At 38.4% G+C, this 20,630-nt stretch overlaps 1 protein-coding gene across 2 annotated transcripts in view; it reads right to left on the reverse strand.

Annotated features, from left to right (window-relative positions):
* Positions 1-5,479: 5,479 nt before the first annotated feature.
* MYPN (myopalladin) overlaps positions 5,480-20,630 on the reverse strand; it is a 100,638-nt gene continuing 85,487 nt past the window's right edge. The window contains exons 17-20 of one of the 2 annotated variants that reach the window (XM_003755025.4): positions 19,054-19,261; positions 17,143-17,308; positions 12,523-12,656; positions 5,480-10,178 (exon numbers count right to left, since the gene is read on the reverse strand). In XM_003755025.4, coding sequence (XP_003755073.1) covers positions 10,009-10,178; positions 12,523-12,656; positions 17,143-17,308; positions 19,054-19,261 — 678 coding nt within the window. In that variant the 3' untranslated portion in view covers positions 5,480-10,008. Of the gene's footprint in view, positions 10,179-12,017; positions 12,325-12,522; positions 12,657-17,142; positions 17,309-19,053; positions 19,262-20,630 lie in introns of those variants that run through there. The other variant, XM_031956884.1, reaches the window with a different exon arrangement.

The following is a 20,630-nucleotide window of genomic DNA, read 5'->3' on the forward strand; positions in this document are numbered from 1 at the left end:
CCTCAAGCAGAGGGGATCTTGAGCAAGAGGAAGATCTTGGACCCAATTAATTAGGGACTACCTTAGGGCTCCTGAATAAATTGATTGATCATGTTTAAAGCTCCGTCTCAGTGACTCTTGGAACAGACAGGAATTATGTGGACTACAATAGGAGCAAAGACAGTTTCACTGTCTTTAGTTATTCCACTATATTCTATAACTATATATAGATATAGATAGATCTATATCTATATGTAGTTATTCCACTATATTCTATAACTGATTCCCCTTTGGGTCTGGTCATTCAATTAATTTTGAATTGATTTAACTAGTATTATACAGCCCCCATTGTGCTTTTGCACAATAATCAGATGAGAGACTGCCAAATACTTCATTAAAATTTGGGTACACACTATTTCTACAATCCTCTCTCCTCCATTCTAAGCATCCTGTCAAAGGCTGAGCTAAGTTTCAAAGGCCATGTTGTTATTAACACCATGTTTGCTCTTGGTGGTCACTGTTTCCTTTCTAGATGTTTGCAAATTGTCCATTTGTTAATACAGATGAGAATTTCCCCAGGAATTGAAGTCAAGCTCATTCGCCTACAATTTGTAGTATCTTTTCTTCCTTTGACGATTGAGATATTTGCTCCATCTCCACTCGTGAAACTTTTCTTTCATACTCTATGATCTTTCAGAGACAGCTGATTGCCTCAGCAGGCCTACCTATCAGTTCTTTCATAACCTTGGGATGCAGTTCATCCTGGTGACAGCTGGGTGATCTCTTCCGTGTCTTCCTACATAGCTTGATTTCAACTTCAATTACTTATTTTTGTTCTGTCTGCTCAAGCTCAAAGATCATTCTCTTTGACAAAGACAATTAACAAAATTTAAAAATTGGATAAAACCGGCTCTGTTATACTTATCATTCTTATATACTGTCCAAACAGTGGTCCTGACTCCTTTTTGGCATCCTCTTTCTTGAAATCTGTTATCTCTATCCTCAATATTTCTAAGGGTCAAGTCAATTTTGAATCAATTTTGTTCAAAAACAAATGGCCACCCTCTCATAATAGGAGAAAGTACTTTCCCATACAATTGAAATATATATCAATAGTAGATTGTAGAGGGTTGGAACTCTGGAGAAGTATACTTGAAACAAGGTGTTTGTTAACTCAGTGGAACTGATGAGATGATGGTTCTCTAGTTCACATATATACTTAGTACTTAGAATGGTGATGTAATGGTTCTCTAGTTCACACATACTCAATATACTGTAATGATATAATTATAATAGGGTATTTAAACTGGGGACAAAGTCAGACTTGGGGAGAGACGGGTTGAGACTGTCATCCTGGCAGACTGCTGGAGGAGACTGGGTGAGACTATGACAGACACAGACTGTGTAAGAGATAATAAAGACTTTGGATTCCATTCTTGTCCCTTCTTGTGGTTCTGTCCTGCTGAGACCAAGGCCCTTCCGGAGGATCTCCAGAAAGCTAGCACAGACATTACAGTAGATGAGATTCCAAAAAATTTATGTGTCCTTGAAGAAAGCCATGAAAGCTTCTGATATCTGGGACCCTGGGATTTGGGACATGTTCTTTCTATCCTTCTTTTTATCAGCCCATCTGATTTTCCTCTGTAATCACTCCCCTCCAGAAAATCTTTTTTCTTTTTTTGCTCCTTTGAATGACATCATGCCTTTCCCTCAGGACACATGCTGCTATCTCTAACCGGGAGAGGCTCCAAAGTTGTGTCCATAGAATTAATATGCTCAGACTCTTTGTTCTTTCTGTACGCTATCTGTGAACAAGTGTTAAGGAATATTTCATTGAAATAGCATAGGCTTATTTGCACCCAGAAAGAGGACTATGGGGACTGAATGCAAATCCTAACATAGCATTTTCATTTTTTGGTGGTGGCGTTTGCTTGCATTTTGTTTTCTTTCTCATTTTTTCCCTTTTTGAGCTGATTTTTCTTGTGCAGTATGATATTTGTGGAAATACATATAGAAGATTTGCACGTATTTAACATATATTGTATTACTTGCCATTGAGGGGAGGGGGGGGGAAGGGAGGGAGAAAAAATTGGAACACAAAGTTTTGCAAAGGTGAGTGTTGAAAACGATCTATGCATATGTTTTGAAAATAAAAAGCTTTATAAAAAAGGAGAAAGAAATAGCATAGGCTTCGCAACTATTCTTTCAAACTGATGGCAATTTGAATGCTCAAGGGCCAAACAAAGCCACTGGACAGCAGGAAGGAAATTGGAAAATTAGTCTAATGTGAAGTCCCCTGATTATGCAGAATGAATTTGGGATCAAAACCAAATCGACAATAAGCAAAACTTTATTTAAAGAAGAAAACAGTCCGTCATATTTTCTAAATTGCCTTAAAATGATGAGTTTGAGTTGAACATAGATCCCAAGTTGTTTTTTATTTTATTACTAGGCTGCTCCTTGATAACTTGACAAGCAAAGTTTCCAAACAAAACAAAATCAACCAACAAAACTTCAAAAATAAAAAGCATGTCTAGAGAACAGCAACAAGCATCTCTGTAAATTACATGGTCTAATGGGGTATGTACAGTCCCCCTGAACCTGTGGAGAGGGGCCAGTAGCATCTCCTGGGTGCAATTTGCACTAAGGTGGTGTTAGCTCCAATTTCTACAGAAAACCCAGCATGCACAATGTCAGGTAACAGGTAAAGAAACCAGAATTATTTCACTTTTTTCCCCCCAGCAACATAGGCAAAGATACAGTACAAAGAGATTTTAATCATTTCAGGATGGTTACTATACTTTTTTCTCCCTTGAGATTTTAATATTCAACATATTTGAGATAATTATTTGGTTCCAGTTTCTTCCTAAGGAGGCACGCCATATTTGGGAACCTTCTGGGGATCAGAGTGGGCTCATGTAGCTTGAGATAAAGAAACATGGATGACATTTCATCTTTTGGGAGTGGGGAGCAGTGAAGCAAGTAACTGTGACTGCTTTCAGGACTAGAACTCAAATAAATGGTGGATTTCTTTTTAAAAGTACATCGCTTAGTCAGTTCCAATGCATAAGATACATTCGCTAGGGTTAAATTCAGACTGGGAAGCTTCTGAAAAGAATGAAAAATATTTTGAGAAGAGATCAAGTCATGAGATACCCATCTTTGATGATACTCATTGGTTTGTAAGCCTCAGTGCCAAATCTCAGATTTCAACATGGAGGTCGCTTAGTGAGAAATCACCAGAACCCACAACCAAGCTTCTTCATGACTACTTCTAAAATAATGTAAGGAATTATCCTGCACTACAGCAGAAAAAGAAACCAGGGACTGTATTTGGTCTTCCTATGGGAACTCAATCAAATCCATAGCCAATAGCCAGGAACCCCAAAAGGCAGGAGACAGAGTTTAGACAAATGAACTCTTCCTTGAGACAGGCTGTAGTGTCTTGTTAAACAAATTTCCCTGGCTTATCTGGAAAAACAGAAATTTGTTTGTAAGAAGAAGGTAGGGGATTTTTTGAAGAGGGCTTTTAATTTTCTCTAAATGCTTTATTGATTATGACTTTATATACAGAAGTTTCATCTTTATAATTTATCTTGCCTGGAAAAAAAGATAACCAAAGGAAAAAAATGGTGGGATAGAAAAAAAAATTTTGAATTTTGAAAATCAATTCAATTTCTCTGCATTTTAGTTTGAAATTTGCATTTTAAGATTTTGACTATTTTTCTTTGAGACTTGCCACTTTTGAGGGTTTCTACTGTGACAAGCTTGAGGTGCTCAGGCTGGGAGAAGGCCACAAATATTGGGAAACTCAAGCACAGGAGCCCTGTGATGCTCCTTAACCTTACCTACCAGTGCCAAAAGTCTCAGGTTGAGGATTATCAGCCACATAATTTACAGACTTTTAGTTCTTTTCTAGTGCATTTAAGTGTTTTTCAGAAGGCACTTGAGAGAGACCCTGGGGAATGGAGAAATATGGACCATGAAATGTAATGCTAAGCCATCATGGTTTCCACTATCAATTGAAGACCATGAAGAAAACTGGGTAAAAGGGTTTTTGAAATCTCAATCTCTCTCTCTCTCTCTCTCTCTCTCTCTCTCTCTCTCTCTCTCTCTCTATATATATATATATATATATATATATATATATATATATATCAATGAGATTTTTTGATACTTGATTTTTACAAATTTGCTTCACCTACAACTTTTAACTTATGCATTTATGGAAGGATAGATATGGTTATATTAAAGTTAGGTCCACGCCTTCTGTTGGGGTCAATACTTTGTCTTTTACACTGCTTAAAATAGCAAAATTCAACACCTCTTTGCCTGCCAGGGCACCTAATTTGTCACAACAGTGACTGTGGGGAAATTGTCCAAAATTGGCTATTCTGCCTGGGAGTCCACTGGGTGTGTGTACAATAACCTTGTTCTTCAGTTCCATAATCACCTTGCCATGTCTATATAGACTTAACCAATGTTCCTCGAGGGGAGTTAAATGCCACTCCGCTTCCTTGTTATTTCCATTATTAACTCCATTTTAACGTTCTGCTCTTTTCATCATTGGTGGAATATATAGAGCAGATTTTACGTTTTAGAGAGATCCAACTTCACAGAATATGCTTTCCCCCCTCATTTCTGCGTGATTCTGGACTTGTTGGATTTATGTTTTAGGTGATAAGAATCCGGTCTGCTCTTCAACTATTATAGAGACAACCAGGATAAACCATGCAGTTAATAACGCATTTTACATAACACCTCACATTTATGTAATTATTGTTTATGTGTAATTTCAATTCTGCTTATTTTCACAAAGCAACCTTTAGATCTTGAAATCAGTTTTCTCAAAGAAAAACGCAGATTTGTTCGAAGCATGAAAATATTTTTCATTTCCATTTTATCTCATTCAGTTTTAAAATTCACTAAATAATAGTCAATCCTTTGTTTTCTCTTGGTCAACTGCAATGATCTGATGGTCATCAGCAGATCCCTCTTGAGAACAGTTCTTAGTCTACCACATTCTTTATGTGGATGATTGGTCTTAGCACCAATTAGCACAATTCTAAGAGGACTGAAATGGAGGAGTTTCTGATTCTTGCAATTTCGAGCTCAGCAGTTCTTTCTCAGAAGGAAGCTGTCATTGTGTACATGTGGACAAAAACAGTCCATCTTTTGCTGCTACAATACCTAGTGTGCTAATTGATGTAATTAGACAGAAATAAGGGGCACATACATTTCCAACATATATTTTTTAGTTTTAGGTAATTTTTTTTTTTTTTAAATTATAAGACAATATTAGCAGTTTTGTTAGCAAGCTGATTAGGCTGGGGGTGGGGCAGTCAGAGTTGGAAAGCTCTTTGGTAATTGCTAAACAAAGACAAGGCGCTAGGTGGCACCATAGTGCCTAGAGCTCAGGGATTGGAATCGGGAAGACTCATCTTCATGAGTTCAAATCCAGCCTCAGACAAGTATTAACTGGATGATCCTTGGCAAGTCACTTAACTCTGCCTCAGCTCCTCATCTGTAAAATGAACTGGAAAACCAGTCCAGTATCTTTCCAAGAGAACTCCAAATGGAGGTTTAATCAGGCTTGATTGAACCCACTTTTTCTCCTCCTCAAAGACAAAGCTTTCTTTAAATAACAAAGAAAGATAATCAATAAAGAAAGTTGTTCTCAGCCGTGTCCTCAACATTCCAGTTGGTGGTGAGTGTTTTGGCCACCCTCCTAAAAGGTCTGAAATCGCCTGGGTGCTGAAGATGCCAGAGCTGCTGAGAGGATGGGGCAGTCAGCTGACAACCCCCCAGCATCAACAGTGGAATTGCTGTCCAGATCCATCCCACTCCCACTTCTTTCCCCTTTCCCACCCTTCACGCAAGACCTCTGCTTAGAGGCCTTGGATTCTATCTTAGAGAACTGGTGGGTTCACAAATGGATGAAGAAGAGTTATGAAGAAGAGGACTGGTTTAGGGAGTTAAGTGCAGGGATGAAGGCCCAAACAGCACAAGTCTATTTATTTGGCAACCCTTGCAGGTCAAAATAAATTCTCTTACTTTAGCTGAAATTTTCATTTCACATTGTTATACTTTCTTGTTCATTAGAGCTATTTGTGTCAGCAAGGATCCTCTCTTAAAAAGGCCAGGGCCTTCCTCTGAGAAGATTTAGCTTTTGTAAGCTTGTTGTCTTTCTAAAGCTTGGGAGAGAAGGGAGGTAGAGAATTTTGGAGCTAGAGAGAATGATTCGGGGGTCTTGGGGCTAGTGCTTCTAGTCAGGCTAGGAGGAGAATTTTAAAAAGGGGGGTGAGATGGCTCCAAAGAGAAACTGGATTTTAAAACTTCCACTTTTTTTGCCTAGGGTCAGCCCTTTGTGCAGCGAAGGGAGAATATCTCTTTTCGTATTTTTCTATCACAAACCTGCCTGTTACCAGGACTCAGAATTCAAATTAGTTCTCTAAGTGCCACATTACAGATTAACTCAGCAGTCTCAAACTCAATTGTCTCTCTTTTTTAAAGTTTATATAACTATTATGAATCTAAATGTTTCTCTTCACAAAAACATTTATGTAAAATATTGGTATCACCTTCCAAAGGTTTCATAATATTACTTGGAAGGCTGTGAACCTCTGAAGTAGTTCTGAACTGTAAGTTTGGGATCACTCAGGCTGCTCTGGGATCCTAAAAACCACTTTAACACGATTTTGCTTCAAAGACAACTTACTGATAAATGAACTTCTGGAATACTGTCCATTTATAAATTAGGGATTTCCTATATTGGAATTCCACTGGTGGATTGCCCATATTCCTAGCTGACATCATCTTTGACTTAGATGGGAGCTTGAGGAAAGTAATTTGAGAGAACCGGATTGTACCTCTTATTCTTGCTTTGGGTTTTGATGAAGAAAACAATACAATGTCACTAAACCAACTATATTTGAACAGAGATAATTTTATATATTTCCAGGTATTTTATGAGTGGTTTGTTCAATCTCTTGCTCCCTTTCCTTTCAACTTTTTTGGCCATTTCCCTTTCAAAGACAGGCAGAAGCAGAAAGGGGAATTAGCATTCTTGTCAATATTATTGCCTCTTAAGATTTTGAAAGAAAATATCAAAGAAAGAGGTCTTAACTATTTGCTAAAATGAGATTATCCCTATATTCTCCCTACTTCTGATTTTGGTGCCTAGACAAGAGTTGACTTTGGAAAGGCCCTTTGATGCATTAGGGAAGAAGTACAATCATCGAATCTATGTGGAACTTTCACCCAAAAGGTCTGTTTGGCTAAACCAGCTTCATTCAGATTCTATGCATCATTTTGAAAAAACAAAAGTGAAGTCCTACAAAGTCAACATGCAGTCTTTCGACCTTTCCAGAATTCACTGTAATTCAGCAACCAGTGAATACTGTAACAGAGCAGAGGATCCTGTACTTCCGTAATCCAACATTACAGACCTGGAGTTCTGACTCTCTCATTCTATTGAGTCAGAATTAGAAAACACTGTATCTGGTATATAGGTAGGTGCTTAACAAATGTTTGCCAATTATAATTGTTTGGCTCAAAGGTGATAAGGTGGTTCTCTATGAACTTAATTCCATGGATTGGCGCTCCAGTGACTCATATGGAATTTGTTTCCTCTTCCCCATTTTCCAGAACTAAATTTCTCATAATTATATCTTATCTTTTGCATGAACTCTTTTTATAGAATCTCAAACTCACAGAATTATGGCACTAATTCACTTTTTCTACACCCAAATCTCAAATTTGAGGAAGGGACTTTCAGGCTAGAAGATATTCTGAATCAGAATGTAGTCCCTATTGGTTAAAAAAAAAGGGGGGAGGGGGGCTCATTCATATAATAAAAGCTATTAATTATGGGTTAAGTGCAAGAGCCTGTGTTTGGTGATGTTGGAGATAGATCTACAAATGGTCCTCTCCTTGAAGTAGTTTCTACTCTGACGGTTTGATATTGTATCCCAGCTCACTAATAGATATTAAACAAATAAATAGTGACATGAAAGAAAATCTGAGTTCTGAGAGATTCAAACCCAAGAATCTTCTAATTTTGGAGATTTATGGGGTTTAGGAAAAAAGGGATGTGTGAGAGACTAACAACGTAGTAGAGGGGAAGAGTCAGAACAGTGATGTCTATACAGTATATTTATGGTTCCAGACAATAACTATCTCTTCCTACTAAAAACATTTTGAAACTTATTTAACTGAATATTTTTTCTAACAAAAAAATTTTCAACTTTGTAATACAAATCAATGAGGAAATAGGATGCCTTTGGTTAGGGAAATTGGCTTTGTAGTCCATTTTGTTGCAGGGCATCTTTTCCATACAATATCACTATGTGTACCATAAATTTTACTTGGACAAATAATGAGTCTAGCATTTTCTCTGAATAACTTCCTTTACTCCTTAGGAATGGAAAAACCAGCATTTATGGCCAGTTTCTGAGTGATTTTTAGTCAGAAATTGAATTTTCTGCAAACTGAACCTGAGAATCTCTTTCTGACTCAAGAACAGATTTTAGTGGTAGAGAAACATGCATGCACCGGTCATGCTTGGAGGACTGGCAGTCATTTACACAGCTTACTCATCTGCTGAGAGCAACAATCATCTCTGTGTCCCTTCCGGGGTACCCTTACTATATATAGTAAGAGCTCAACAAATGAACAGCTTTCCCTAGGCTCCTTTGATCCCTAGGCCTCTGTGGGAAAATCGGGAAGAAGACGACTAGAGATATTCCCCAAAATCAACGGAGAGACACCATCAACTCATGTCCCTGTAGAAACAGCCCCTCTCCCAGGACAGAGTCTGAACTGATGAATGAGAATCAGAAATGCTGGTTCCCCTTCCTCTCACTTTTTACTTTAGCATAATAGTTTCTATTTCCACACCACCTTTGAGTGGAAGATCTGAAAGTGTTTACAAATGTAAAATGGTGGCTTTTCCTAATAGCCCATTGCTCTAGTGAAGAAATTTAAATCATGGACTTTTCCATAACTCTTCAATTTAATTTTACATTATCTTCTTTCCTCATTGAATTACAGGTTTCTGATGAAGTCTTTACTTTCTAATTTTTCAATGTGCTAAGCTATTGCATTATATGAGATGATCTCTTCCCATTCTAGAAGTTATACATATGTTAAATGGTGTTGAAGATTTCCCCACATTTCTCCATAGTTTCTCTTTGGCTAGTTTAACCAAAGTACTCTACCAGTTCCAAGTTACAGGAGTGTAAAAAATCAGAAATAAAGGGGTTATGACATAAGTTGGAAAATCAATCCTTGGTAAATATAATTTAGTAGTCAAACTCAGAAACAGAAAAAAAATGAAACCGACAGCATGAGAGATATCTGTGCATTACATGATGTTAATGTACCTCATTGTGTAGTTTTGTATTCCTATGATAAAGACGTCATTCATTCTTGGCAACTTAGTGTGGTTCAGTTTGCCCAAGATGAAAAAGAGGATCTTGTTTCTTTACGTACATATGTTCTATGTCACCCCTCTATAATGCTATAACAAAGTGGATTTGAGGAGCTCTCCTCCAATGACTACGGCACGACTGGAGAAAAGAGGTCGTGATCTCTTAGCCTCTTTCCCTCCTCTTGAATTTGGCGAGTTAGCCCTACTCTAGAAGTTCAAGGGGCGTACCTTACAAGCACAAGCTTATTGCCTCTGAGAACATTTTGTGTAGCACTACCCATCTCTAACACAGCGTGGGATGGACATAGCAGTAGCTTTTGCCCAGAGTAGTGCAGACTACTGTGTGGCGTTTTTGGTTTAAATATCCTGTACCTCCTCATTTCTCTTTTGGCACTCCCTTTCTTCCTCTGCTGTGACTGGGAGACTCCCCAGTCTGCTTGCTCAGAGTATTCCTTGCAACAAGTCCAGCTGTGTGATAACTTACTAAAAACTAGTTGCTTGGAAACCTCCTGGGTCTTGGTTTCTCTCTTCATGTTGTTGACAGTGGGCTTCTTTTCTCTCAACAGTCCTTCACCTCCACAGCAGGAGCCCTGAGGTTTTTAAAGTTCTTCACTTTCCACCATACTTTGGGAAGAACACGAAAACACCATCGTACTTTCCACAGATGAGTAGGCCGAAAAAATGTCAAGTCCTTTACTGGTGAGAGATCCATAGCGGCTGCCACTGGTTCGTACTAACATGGGCTGTGGGATCTGCTGGTGCCACTGGGCTAGAAAGTCAGAAACAGAACACATTAGGCTCGGTTGCATTCAGGCCGATCTAGTGTTTCTGTCTCTGTCTCTCTCTATATATATGACAGATGCTATAAATAAAGGGATACTGAAAGCATGCCAGAAAAACCTCTCTTTTCTACTTCGCACTCCAATGTGGCCTGACATGGTTATCTACAGCATTAGTCACTTCTTTTATGGTGACAATTAAGGAAGAAGGACGGAGAGATCTCTGTGGCAAAAGGGCAGCAGTTGCAGCCCAAAGTCCAAAGCAAAGACATTTTCTTGGTGTCTGTAGACAATCTGTAAAAACAGGGAAAGCCTAAACTGGTCAGTTTGTTGTATTGTGGTGACTGAGCTGTGCTTTAGAGCCTCTAGAGTAGAGCACTCTGGCTGCTGAGAGCCAGCTTCGTTGGATGGCTTCTACTTGTCTTACCTCGCGTTTGAAAAAAGTTCTGGGCATTGTGTTGGGCCATAAGGGGCTTCAAGTGTTTTTTTTTTCCCCCCTTTTTTTTTATTTAATAGCCTTTTATTTACAGGATATATACATGGGTAACTTTACAGCATTAACAATTGCCAAACCTCTTGTTCCAATTTTTCACCTCTTATCCCCCCACCCCCTCCCCTAAATGGCAGGATGACCAGTAGATGTTAAATATATTAAAATGGCTTCAAGTGTTAAGGCAAAGACTATACCAAAAGACTGGGCAATGATAATGCTTATCATGGTCAGTAAGAGCCTGCTTGTACTTTCTGATTATTTCTGGTTTTTTTTAGGGGTCTCAATGTGAGAGGTTTGGGGATCTTTGCAGTCAGAGATCTTGAGATTCTGTCACCTTTAGATCAAGGGATTATTTCCAAAAGGAAAATACAGATGTACACCAGGTGGGTCCACGCAAACCTTAAGCCACTAAAACATTCCTAAGAATTAGTTAATCCAATTTCTTTAGAAAATAGAGAAGCCACTCTGTAGGCTCTGGATATAACTTAGGAAAATACTGATGGGGGAAGAGTCAGGAAAGGTCCACAGAATGGACGCTGCAAAGGAAGAGCAGGCTCTCCCAGAGCCCCATAGCCCCCAGCAAAGTGTCAAGAGACTAGATTTCAAAAGGGAGGGCAATGACAATGAAATGTACCTGGATGGAGGGCAGGAGATGGAATTATAGGCAAATGTAATTTTGCTTACTTAGTAATATGGTCTAGGGATAGACGTATTCAAAAATTCCAAATGCTAAATCTCAAAGTGAGTGCAGAAACAGTTCAGGCAGATCTAATATCAGGGTGGTATCATGTCAATGGGGAACATCTTGAGGACTCAAGCCAAAGGACTTTCAGGATCTATGAGGTATCCTGTTGTCACATATGGTCTCTAAGTCTGAGCTCACTTTTCTAAGGAGAGTACATCACATAATTTCAGGGGGATGTTTTATACTAAATGATCTTATTAAATATACTTTTTTCTAAAAACTAATGAAGCTTGGATAATTAATTTACCAGTTATCATGTAGGATGCACATTGCTTGGGGCTTATAAGCTATAACTTTAGATAAACAATTTCCAACCCCTGGGGGGTGGGGTTGCACCACAGAACTTTAAGAGGGGCTTGTGGCCCTCTCTGGGGACAAAACTCATGAGTGTGTGTGAGTTGAGATAAGGACTCCAAGAGCCTATCAAAGCAATATACTCTGCACCAGTAATTTCTGTTTCTACCACAAAACCCCTCTATATTGCAGGGCTTAAAAAACTCATAAATATAAAGAAGAATTCTTTTTTTGGCCACTAGATGGCATATTTCTAATTGTAAACGAAGCTCTTACTAGTGGAAAAAACAAAACTTAACTTGGTGCATTCCAAAAAAGGTAATTAAAGCTCTATTGTGGAGCTCCCTTTTAGTGTTTTAGTAAAGATAGTAAGGTGGTGTTTAGTAGAATTGACTGATTTGAGTTTTATTTCACTGCCAATAATTTATCAGGGCTTGTAGATAATTTGTTGGTATCAATCCAGGGAACACTCATACTGATGAAATCACGAGTCCTTGAAGAATTGCTGATGATTCACAAATTGGTTAATCATCTCTTCTTTGCTTTTCTTAAATAGCTGTGTGACTCAATAATTCTTCAATTCAAGTTTGCCAGGGTACTGAAACTACATGAAAGCAAAGAGGCTCTGGTAGTTAAGTGGAAATCTCTTTGAAAAAAATCTATCTTTTAGAAGGAAAAACCTAATTTGACCAGTTCCTTAGTGGGAAATAAACAAACTACCAGCTTACAGCAACTCTAGCTAATGACTAAATGCTATGCATTCCTTTGGCTAGCTGTCTTAAAACAAGCATATCGGGCCTACCGTAGATATCCAGCCTCGCAGTACATGACACGATGCCAGCTTCATTCTTGGCAGACAGCGTGTACCATCCGGCATCTGCTTTCTTGGCTGGCTGGATGAGGAGGCAGACGTAACCTGTTGTATCTTGGTGCATGCTGAAACGAGAAAAACAGAAACCTTTCATCTGGAGATATTGCTGTACCTTTGGGCATAGCCTCTGGGTTGATCCTTAGCATGCATCCCTTGTTGGTCTCCATGATTTTTATGTCACTGAAATCAGAATGAAGGCAGCATGGCCTAATAGACAGAGGACGGTCTTATTTATAGTGGGGAAGACAAGTTCAAGCCTAGACACAGACATATACTAAATGTATGACCGTGGACAAGTTGTTAAATCTCTTAATGTACAGAAAGCTCTGTAAGTATTAAATTACAAAGCTTTGTAGATGGAAGTAGCTTCTACATTGGGAATTCTTCTATTCTGATGCAACTACATATTTTCCCCCTTCCTTCTACCACCAAGATTATTTTAAAAATCAGGTTTAGATAAACATCAATGGCAAAGAAGGGAACTGTCTGGAGGAATTAGGAAACAGCCTAATAATAAACAATGGTAGGGAATCAACAGTCACCTCTTTCCCATTAGATCCCCTAGTCTGTGTTTGCTTCAGCTCTATTAGCTTCCCCTAAAGTCCTGGACTGAGGCAGCCACTTTTTGTCCTTGTGATCACAGCTCCTTGTAAACAGTAAGTACTAAATGCTTGTTGAATGCATGGCACCTGATCACTATGAGTTTATCACATATCTTAAATAGTGTTGAACATTCATTTTCCACTTAAGCTCCTTGAGGATAAGACCATTTCATTTCTGTCTTTGTAGCCTATGTGCCCAGCATAGTGTCTGGCACACAGTAGGTAAACACTTATTGAATTGAGACAAGATTAGAATTTTTCTAAAAGAACTTCTACTAGGAAATCTGGGAAAAGACAACAAAGACAGAAGCATAGAAAGAGACTCCCTTAGAGAAAACAGATTTTTAAAATAAACTTATTAATAACTGACATCTAGCCACAGTGCAGCTTGGCTAACAGGGCATCTTCAGCCCTTGTTGAAGAAGAGAGTCTGTTCAGCAGGGCAGCTCAGACTTCTGGCTGCAGGTGGATATGCTGGCCAGTTCCAAGGCTGATAGTGTGTCTGGTTTCTCTTCAGATGTGGATGGGTATCCAGCAGGTTTCCTCTGCCTTCCAAGGCACTTGGTACTTCTGCTGCTTCCCTGTCCCTCTCCCCAGCCTCTCTCTGTGAAGAAGGCACTTCTCTGTCTGGCTCTCTCAGAGTTGCCCCACCTAATCTGGTCATCTTGCAGTAATTTCCTGAAGGGGTAGGGGACTCTGGGTCCCAGAATTCCTAACTTTTCTCTTCCTTGCCTCTTTTTCTCTTAGCTATTTGGGTTTTTTCAAAGCCTTTTCACTAGCTAGTGGCTGAGCCTGGTTCTCTCCTTTGGTGAAGCTTGGCTTCTTCGCCCGCCATACTTAGCTTGCCAAAACCCCATTGATGGATACCTTCTTTCTTCTCTTGGAATTTGTCTGCGTCCTGCCAGCTTCCTCCTAAGGGCCTGAAGTATACTCTTTGTCTCTGGGCCAAACCTCATTCATTTTCCTTGGCTGGGTCTGCCCACCAAAGCTGTTTCCTGACTGAAGGGGACATCCAACTCTTAGCTCAAGTGCAGGACAGAGGCAACAGATCAAAACTTTCCTAGCTCAGGTGACTAGCTCACCCTCTGGCTTCAAACACTTCATCAGGTGCCACTTGCAAGGAGGAGAAGGCCTTCCAGAATTCTATCACTATAATTCTAAAATAGAGAAATTACACAATATTTTTAAAGGACATAACTTCTATTATGAGAAAGAAAAGGATCATTTTGTCATGGCATGGTATACGTAGATTTTATGTATGATTTTATGTAGCTCCTTTAACAATAGCTAGTCAAGGTCTTCCCATTTTTCTTACTAGTCATATAGAGCACTGTCCCTCTCCTTGGATTCTCTAACAGGGAAGACTTCCAACAGACATTGGGAGGAAAAGGGGAAAAGCTCATCATCATCATACAGAAAGGAAATCCATTCTTTCCTATAAGCAATGATTTGGATCATACAATTTTATCCAACAAAACCACACTTTAGTTTTAGAGCTGGAAAGGCAAAGGGCAAAGGTAACAGTTTATGTGTGCTTTCTCTAACTTAGTTTACTGTGTTCCCTGTAGCACAAATCAGGTTCTTTCCAGTTGTCTTTAGTTTTACTAATAAAAGCAATTTTGTTTTTACTTTATGCAATTCCAAGATGGCAAAATTTGAAAATATCTGAAAAGCTGTTTTCTAAGGCCATTCTGAAGAAAATACTTTTTGGTAAACTCTTGAGGCCCACAATCTGTATTTCTACATGGGTTCTGAACTTTTTGAGAAGGTGCCTTATGTTCTTCTTGCTCTCCTGTCCCTAGTGCCTAATACATACAAATCATTAGTAAGAAGCACAAACAAGCCATTGGTATCAGGGAATTTGCTTCAGAGTTAGTTACTCAGCAAGCTTCCTATGAGTAGAAGGACTTAGCGTGGGGAAATTAGGTTTAGATTCTTTAAAAAAAAGTTCTGTATGTGTATGTATGTGTATCTCTCTATATATACATAAATATATCTTTTCTTAACTGTAGCTTGCTTGGGGGGTGGGGAGGATGAAAGGAAGATATGTGTGACTATATGTGTGACTATGTGTGTGTATGTATATATCTACATTTGCTTGGGGATGATGGGGGGATGAAAGGAGGGAAAAAGAATAAAGTAAATAAGGTGTGCAGCAGAGAACAAAGAATAATTTGTAAGGAAGTTAAGAAAAGATGGACTCATGAATATAATTTCTACTAATATATATACTTTGTTAAATTGGCATCTTTTATATCTTGAAACCTTCCTGATATTCTCTACTGGACACATGATAATGTTCTCTTTTGTTTTGTTTCATTTTGTTTTGAATTGCTTTTCTGTTTTTCTTTTTGCTTATTCTGTTTCTTCAGATAAAATAAATTTGGGGAAAATTTTTAAAAAATAAATAAAACATTCTGCATTTTATTCTGTTCAGTGTCTAACAAAGTTCCTGAGGATTTTATTATTTACCATTGCAAAGAAAAGTCTTCATAAGCCACTTTTAAGTACAGTATGAAGATGACATTCATTCACACATCAGTTCTGCGCTACTTAAGATTTAACTATTTAGGTTGTGGGCATGATACAAACAAATGACATTAAAAAGCAAATTTGTTCCTCTTTAGGACAACTACATTGTCCCTCTGTGCAAAATGAATTCTTACTTTGGGTTCTATACAGATGAAAAAGACCTGCAAAGAAAGTAAATTGTGTGCCATGGCATCAAGAAAATTCATTACTCCTTACAAAAAAGATGCATCTCGGAGAAATTCAATTTCTTACTAAAAGTAACTGAGCAATGAAGAAGCTTAGAGATTTTGAGCTTATAGTATTGGAAGGGCCAGCAGCTACACAGATGCTCCAAGAAGTCTAGGAAAAGGAGATTTCAAGCTTTCCGCCATCTTATTTCCACAAATGGTAATGCATTGTGCAATTATACTTTGACAGCAACACTCTCCAATTACATTTTCTCAGAGAAACATATTAGCAGACACAGGTCAATTGTTTGGTTTTTTTCCCTACCTGATCAGGTACCATTGAATTTTTAAAAAATAGTTACATATTAAAGATGTTTGCCTAAACCATGCGCTTCAGTAGAACTTAAGGCTAGGAAGTAGCAATGCATTTCATATCCCAAAGATTTAAATGGCAAGACTGTGTACTCTTTCAAAACGGAATGTGGCTATGCTGAAATTAAGTTTTCTTCAAATCTTTAATAAGTGTGCCTTCAGATGTTGCTTACATATTGTTTCTATCATATTTACAAGATATATCATTAAAATTTAAAAGTTGCCCAGAGCTACTTCTTGGAAGTTGGTGAGGCAAAGATTTTAAACAACTACATATGCACGTGCGCACGCGCACACACACATACATACATACACACAAATAGGTGTCCATCCTGATCTAACTGAACATATGCTAGTTATAAGCTGAAGATTCACAAGCTATTGCCTACGTCTATTTGGATATGAGTGGAAAATGAATCATGTGAGACATGAAATCAAGTTGTTTACTGAAGCTATTGCTTTGTATCTCTGGGTCTAAGTTTTCTTCTCTGTTCAAATGGGGAATTGGACCAAATGATTGCTAGGATTACTTTCAGTCCTGAATCCTTAATATTCAAAGTCCTAATGGCCAGTGTCAAACAAATCAAGCAATGAAAAGGGAGGAAAAAAGGTACTATATATTTCTGAAGTTACATTTAACAAACTGGACACAATCTGCATTCTTCATGCATCCCATTTAGCCTTTAAGGCTCCTCAAGCAGTATGATGACCTACTTATAAGTAGCACAAGGAAGGATATTGCCAAAGGCAATCAAATGACTAGAATTTGTAGAAGACAATTATTTAGAAAAATTAGTCAAAATATGCTCAGTTTGAAGGCAAAACCAGTGTAGTTGTTAGCCTCAGAAGTCATTAAAAAATGTGTCATTGTGCTCTACCTGATTCTTTCTCTGGTGAAAGGGATGGTTTCATTGTCTTTCTTCCAGAAGAACACAGGAGGCGGCATGCCCACCACCCGGCACTCCAATCGAACAGGATGGCCTTCAGGCACGCCACTGTTTTGTAGCTTCTCTAGGAACACAGGTGCTTTCTTCACTTCTTTGGCTAGACAAAAAAAATAGTTATTTTCTGACCAATGGGCACCCTAATGTCTTTGTCTTAAATCCACAGGTAGATGTATCTTCTTCTGTATTCACACCTCCAGGCCTCTATGGCACTCTATACATCAACAATAAGGAATTCTTGCCTTGATACACATTAAAATAGTTAAAAAAAAAATAAGACTAGAAGGAATTCTCATTCTTGCTTAACTAACTGTATCTTCTGTGAGGACAAAAAACAATGGAGTAACACCAAGGAGTTCTTTATTGATTACTCTACCACCTTGAAGGAACTGTATTGGGGTTATGAGACTCTTAGTCCCTTCCCTCATTGAGTTTCTTCATGATTTCTTATGACTCTATTGGGATTTTCTTGGCAAAGATACTACAGTGATTTGCCATCTCCTTCTCCAGTTTATAAGAAAACTGAAGCAAACAGGGTAAAACTAATTGCCCAGTGTCTGAGGCTAGACTCAGAAAGATGAGCCTTCCTGACTCCAGGCCTGGTGCTCTACTGCAAGATCACCTAGCTGCCCATTTCTCATATCGCTCAACATTAGATTTTGAGAAACCATATCCACTAAAAACAAAGCTGTCATTTTTCATTTGAACTTATTTTCTGAGGAAGTTTCTTATTTTCTAAAACACAAAACTGTTTTCTGAATGAATACTCTTGGTAAGATAGACCAGTTCCCCATTAGGCAACTGAGTTTTTAGTCAAGCAGCTCAAAGGCACACATAGGGAGGGAGTGTCTTGTCAAAGCAACCTTTAAGTATTTGGGCTCTTTTTTTCCAACTACTAATTTCTAGGAGGAAGAAAAAGAAGCAGCAATGAACTTGAGCCCCCAAACTCTTCTCTTCCCCCAAACAGTTCGATTCCTTAGAGCAGGGGTTTTCACAGTGTGTTCATAGACCTCTGGAGAGTCTTCCAGAGCTTTTCAGGGGATCTGTGAAGTTCAAACTATTTTCATGATGATACTAAAATATTATCTGTAGATATGATAATTTAGCAATCTTCTATTAAGCCAGACTTTAAAGAGTTTTGTAAAATTATATAAAAGAATGCTAGTTCTGCTAAATTTTTTGTTTTGGAAAATACTGTTTCTTTTAACAAAGAGATATCTGTTTGAACATATGATGATTTTGTAATTGTTTTTGAATCAATGATTTTTAAATGTGTTCATTTTATTTTCTAACACAGTAAAACATTGATAGGATCCACATAAACAAAAACTCTTTGTATCTTCATAGTTTTGTAAACATAAAGAGTTCTTGAGAATTTGGGTCTCAGGAGGTTAAAAACTGTTGTCCTAGAGAAAGTAGGAAAATACGTGGACCTGGTAATAAGGAAGTGTGAGTGCTCATGTGGCTGCACTATTAACTGAATGATGATTCCTTCGCTACACTCATGACTTACTGGACTGGTTCATCTGAAGCAGGGTAAATGATAGCTCCCTGTCCAGCCATCTCAAAAAAGTGGCACAAGGTTTCATTTTAACCACTGAACATGTATTTGTTTAATACTATTCTATGCAAAGCACTAGGCACTGATCTTTTAGTTCACTTTCAGAGACACAAGAGTAGAATGGGGAAGCCTTCGACACTGGGTTTCTGTAGAGTTAAGGAGTGGCTGAATTTGAGTCTCACAGGGCAGAGGTCAATGGAATTGGATTATAGCCTCACATCTAAAGCATTAGCTGTAGTAAATACCCTAGAAATGAGATTAATCATCTGAACAACAAAACTTACCTACTACCGTGAGCTCTAGACTGAATGAATTCTGTCCCGTTTTGTTGGTAGCAACACATGTGTAGGTCCCGGCATCTTTCTGAGTAAGAGGGTCAATAAGTAGAGAGTGGACTCCGGTCTCTCTAATCAGCATCTTGTGGGTGCTGTCTGGAAGTACTGGTTGGCCGTTGAGCAACCACATCAGTTCTGGGGGTGGTAAGCCACTCACCTAATAAACAACAAGACAGCTGAAGCTAATGACAGATTGATGACAAGCTAAATGATCAGGTGACTCACTCTTTTTATCTTCACTGTATAGAGGAACAGTGAGAACAAACCTTTGAGCTACAGGGTAGAAAGGCAATACTCAAGGTACTTGTTACAACAAGGAGTGAGAGCCAGCTGTCATGAACTGTATTGTCTCTTAACTGCAGATGTGACTAAATGCAGCCTTTAAAAATTCATTATGTATTATACAGATGTCATTTCATGAACTTGGATTACTAATAATTATAAGTATAATTAGTAGATGTTCATCTTCCTCCTCCTCATCATTACAGTATTTATTTACACTGTGCTTTACAAATATCTCAATTGAACTTCATACCAACCTTAGGACGAAGGTAATATTATTATTCTCATTGCTAGTAAATGCCTGAGGCTGGACTTGAACTCACATCATCCTGACTCTCAATTCCATGCTCTGTCCACTGCCCTAGCTAGTTTTAATTCAATTAGCTGAATTCATTATTCATAGAACCATGGAATTTCCTAGAGGAAAGGGACCTTAAAGATCATTTATTCCAATCTCCCCATTTGACAAAGAGGAAACAGTCCCAGAAAAGTGAAGTGCTGGGATTACAACCCATGTGTCCAGAATCCTAAATTAATTCTCTCTCTTTTAAAAAAAATTGTAACTGAATTTAAAATGTTTGGAAATTTAATAAGCATTTTTTTCTCTCTTACTCCTTACTTACATTTTAGAAGAAAAAAGAAAGAAATCCTTATAACAAATATCTCTAGTCAAGCAAAACAAATGCCTTAGATTTGTATATCTCAGTCTGCAACCTCTCAGTCAGGAGATGAGTGGCATGTTTCCCCCACCAGTCCCCCAACACTGTGGCCAGTTATTGCATAGGTCAGGGTTATAAAGTCTTTCAGAGTTATTTATCATTACAATTCAGTTAGGTCAGCATCCGATCAGATTAGTTTTTCCAACTTTCTCTGAAATCACTGCTTTCCTCATTTCTCAGGGTTACATTCATGTTCCATAATTGGGCTGCTCCCTAATGGGTAGGTGGGTCAGTTTCCAGTTTGGGGCTACTATGAAAGGTGATGCTCTCATTATTTTTGGATGTGTGTCCTTTTCTGTTTCTTTGATCTCTCTGGAGGTCTTGACACTGCAGTTCTGTTATGTCATGTTGCTTCCCACTCTGCCTTTGGAAAGAGGGAAGCACTTGGTGAAGTTTCATGTGGAAGAAGGGGTCTGAGCTGTACTGTAAAGGAAGTATGAGAACAATATGGGGTAGAAGTAAGGAGGGAATGAGTGAAGAGTTGTGAATTAGGAGAAGAGAGAAGCCCAGCATGGCTGGGTGACT

This window comes from Sarcophilus harrisii, chromosome 2 (genome assembly GCF_902635505.1).
Source record: "Sarcophilus harrisii chromosome 2, mSarHar1.11, whole genome shotgun sequence".
Classification (NCBI taxonomy): Eukaryota; Metazoa; Chordata; class Mammalia; order Dasyuromorphia; family Dasyuridae; genus Sarcophilus; species Sarcophilus harrisii.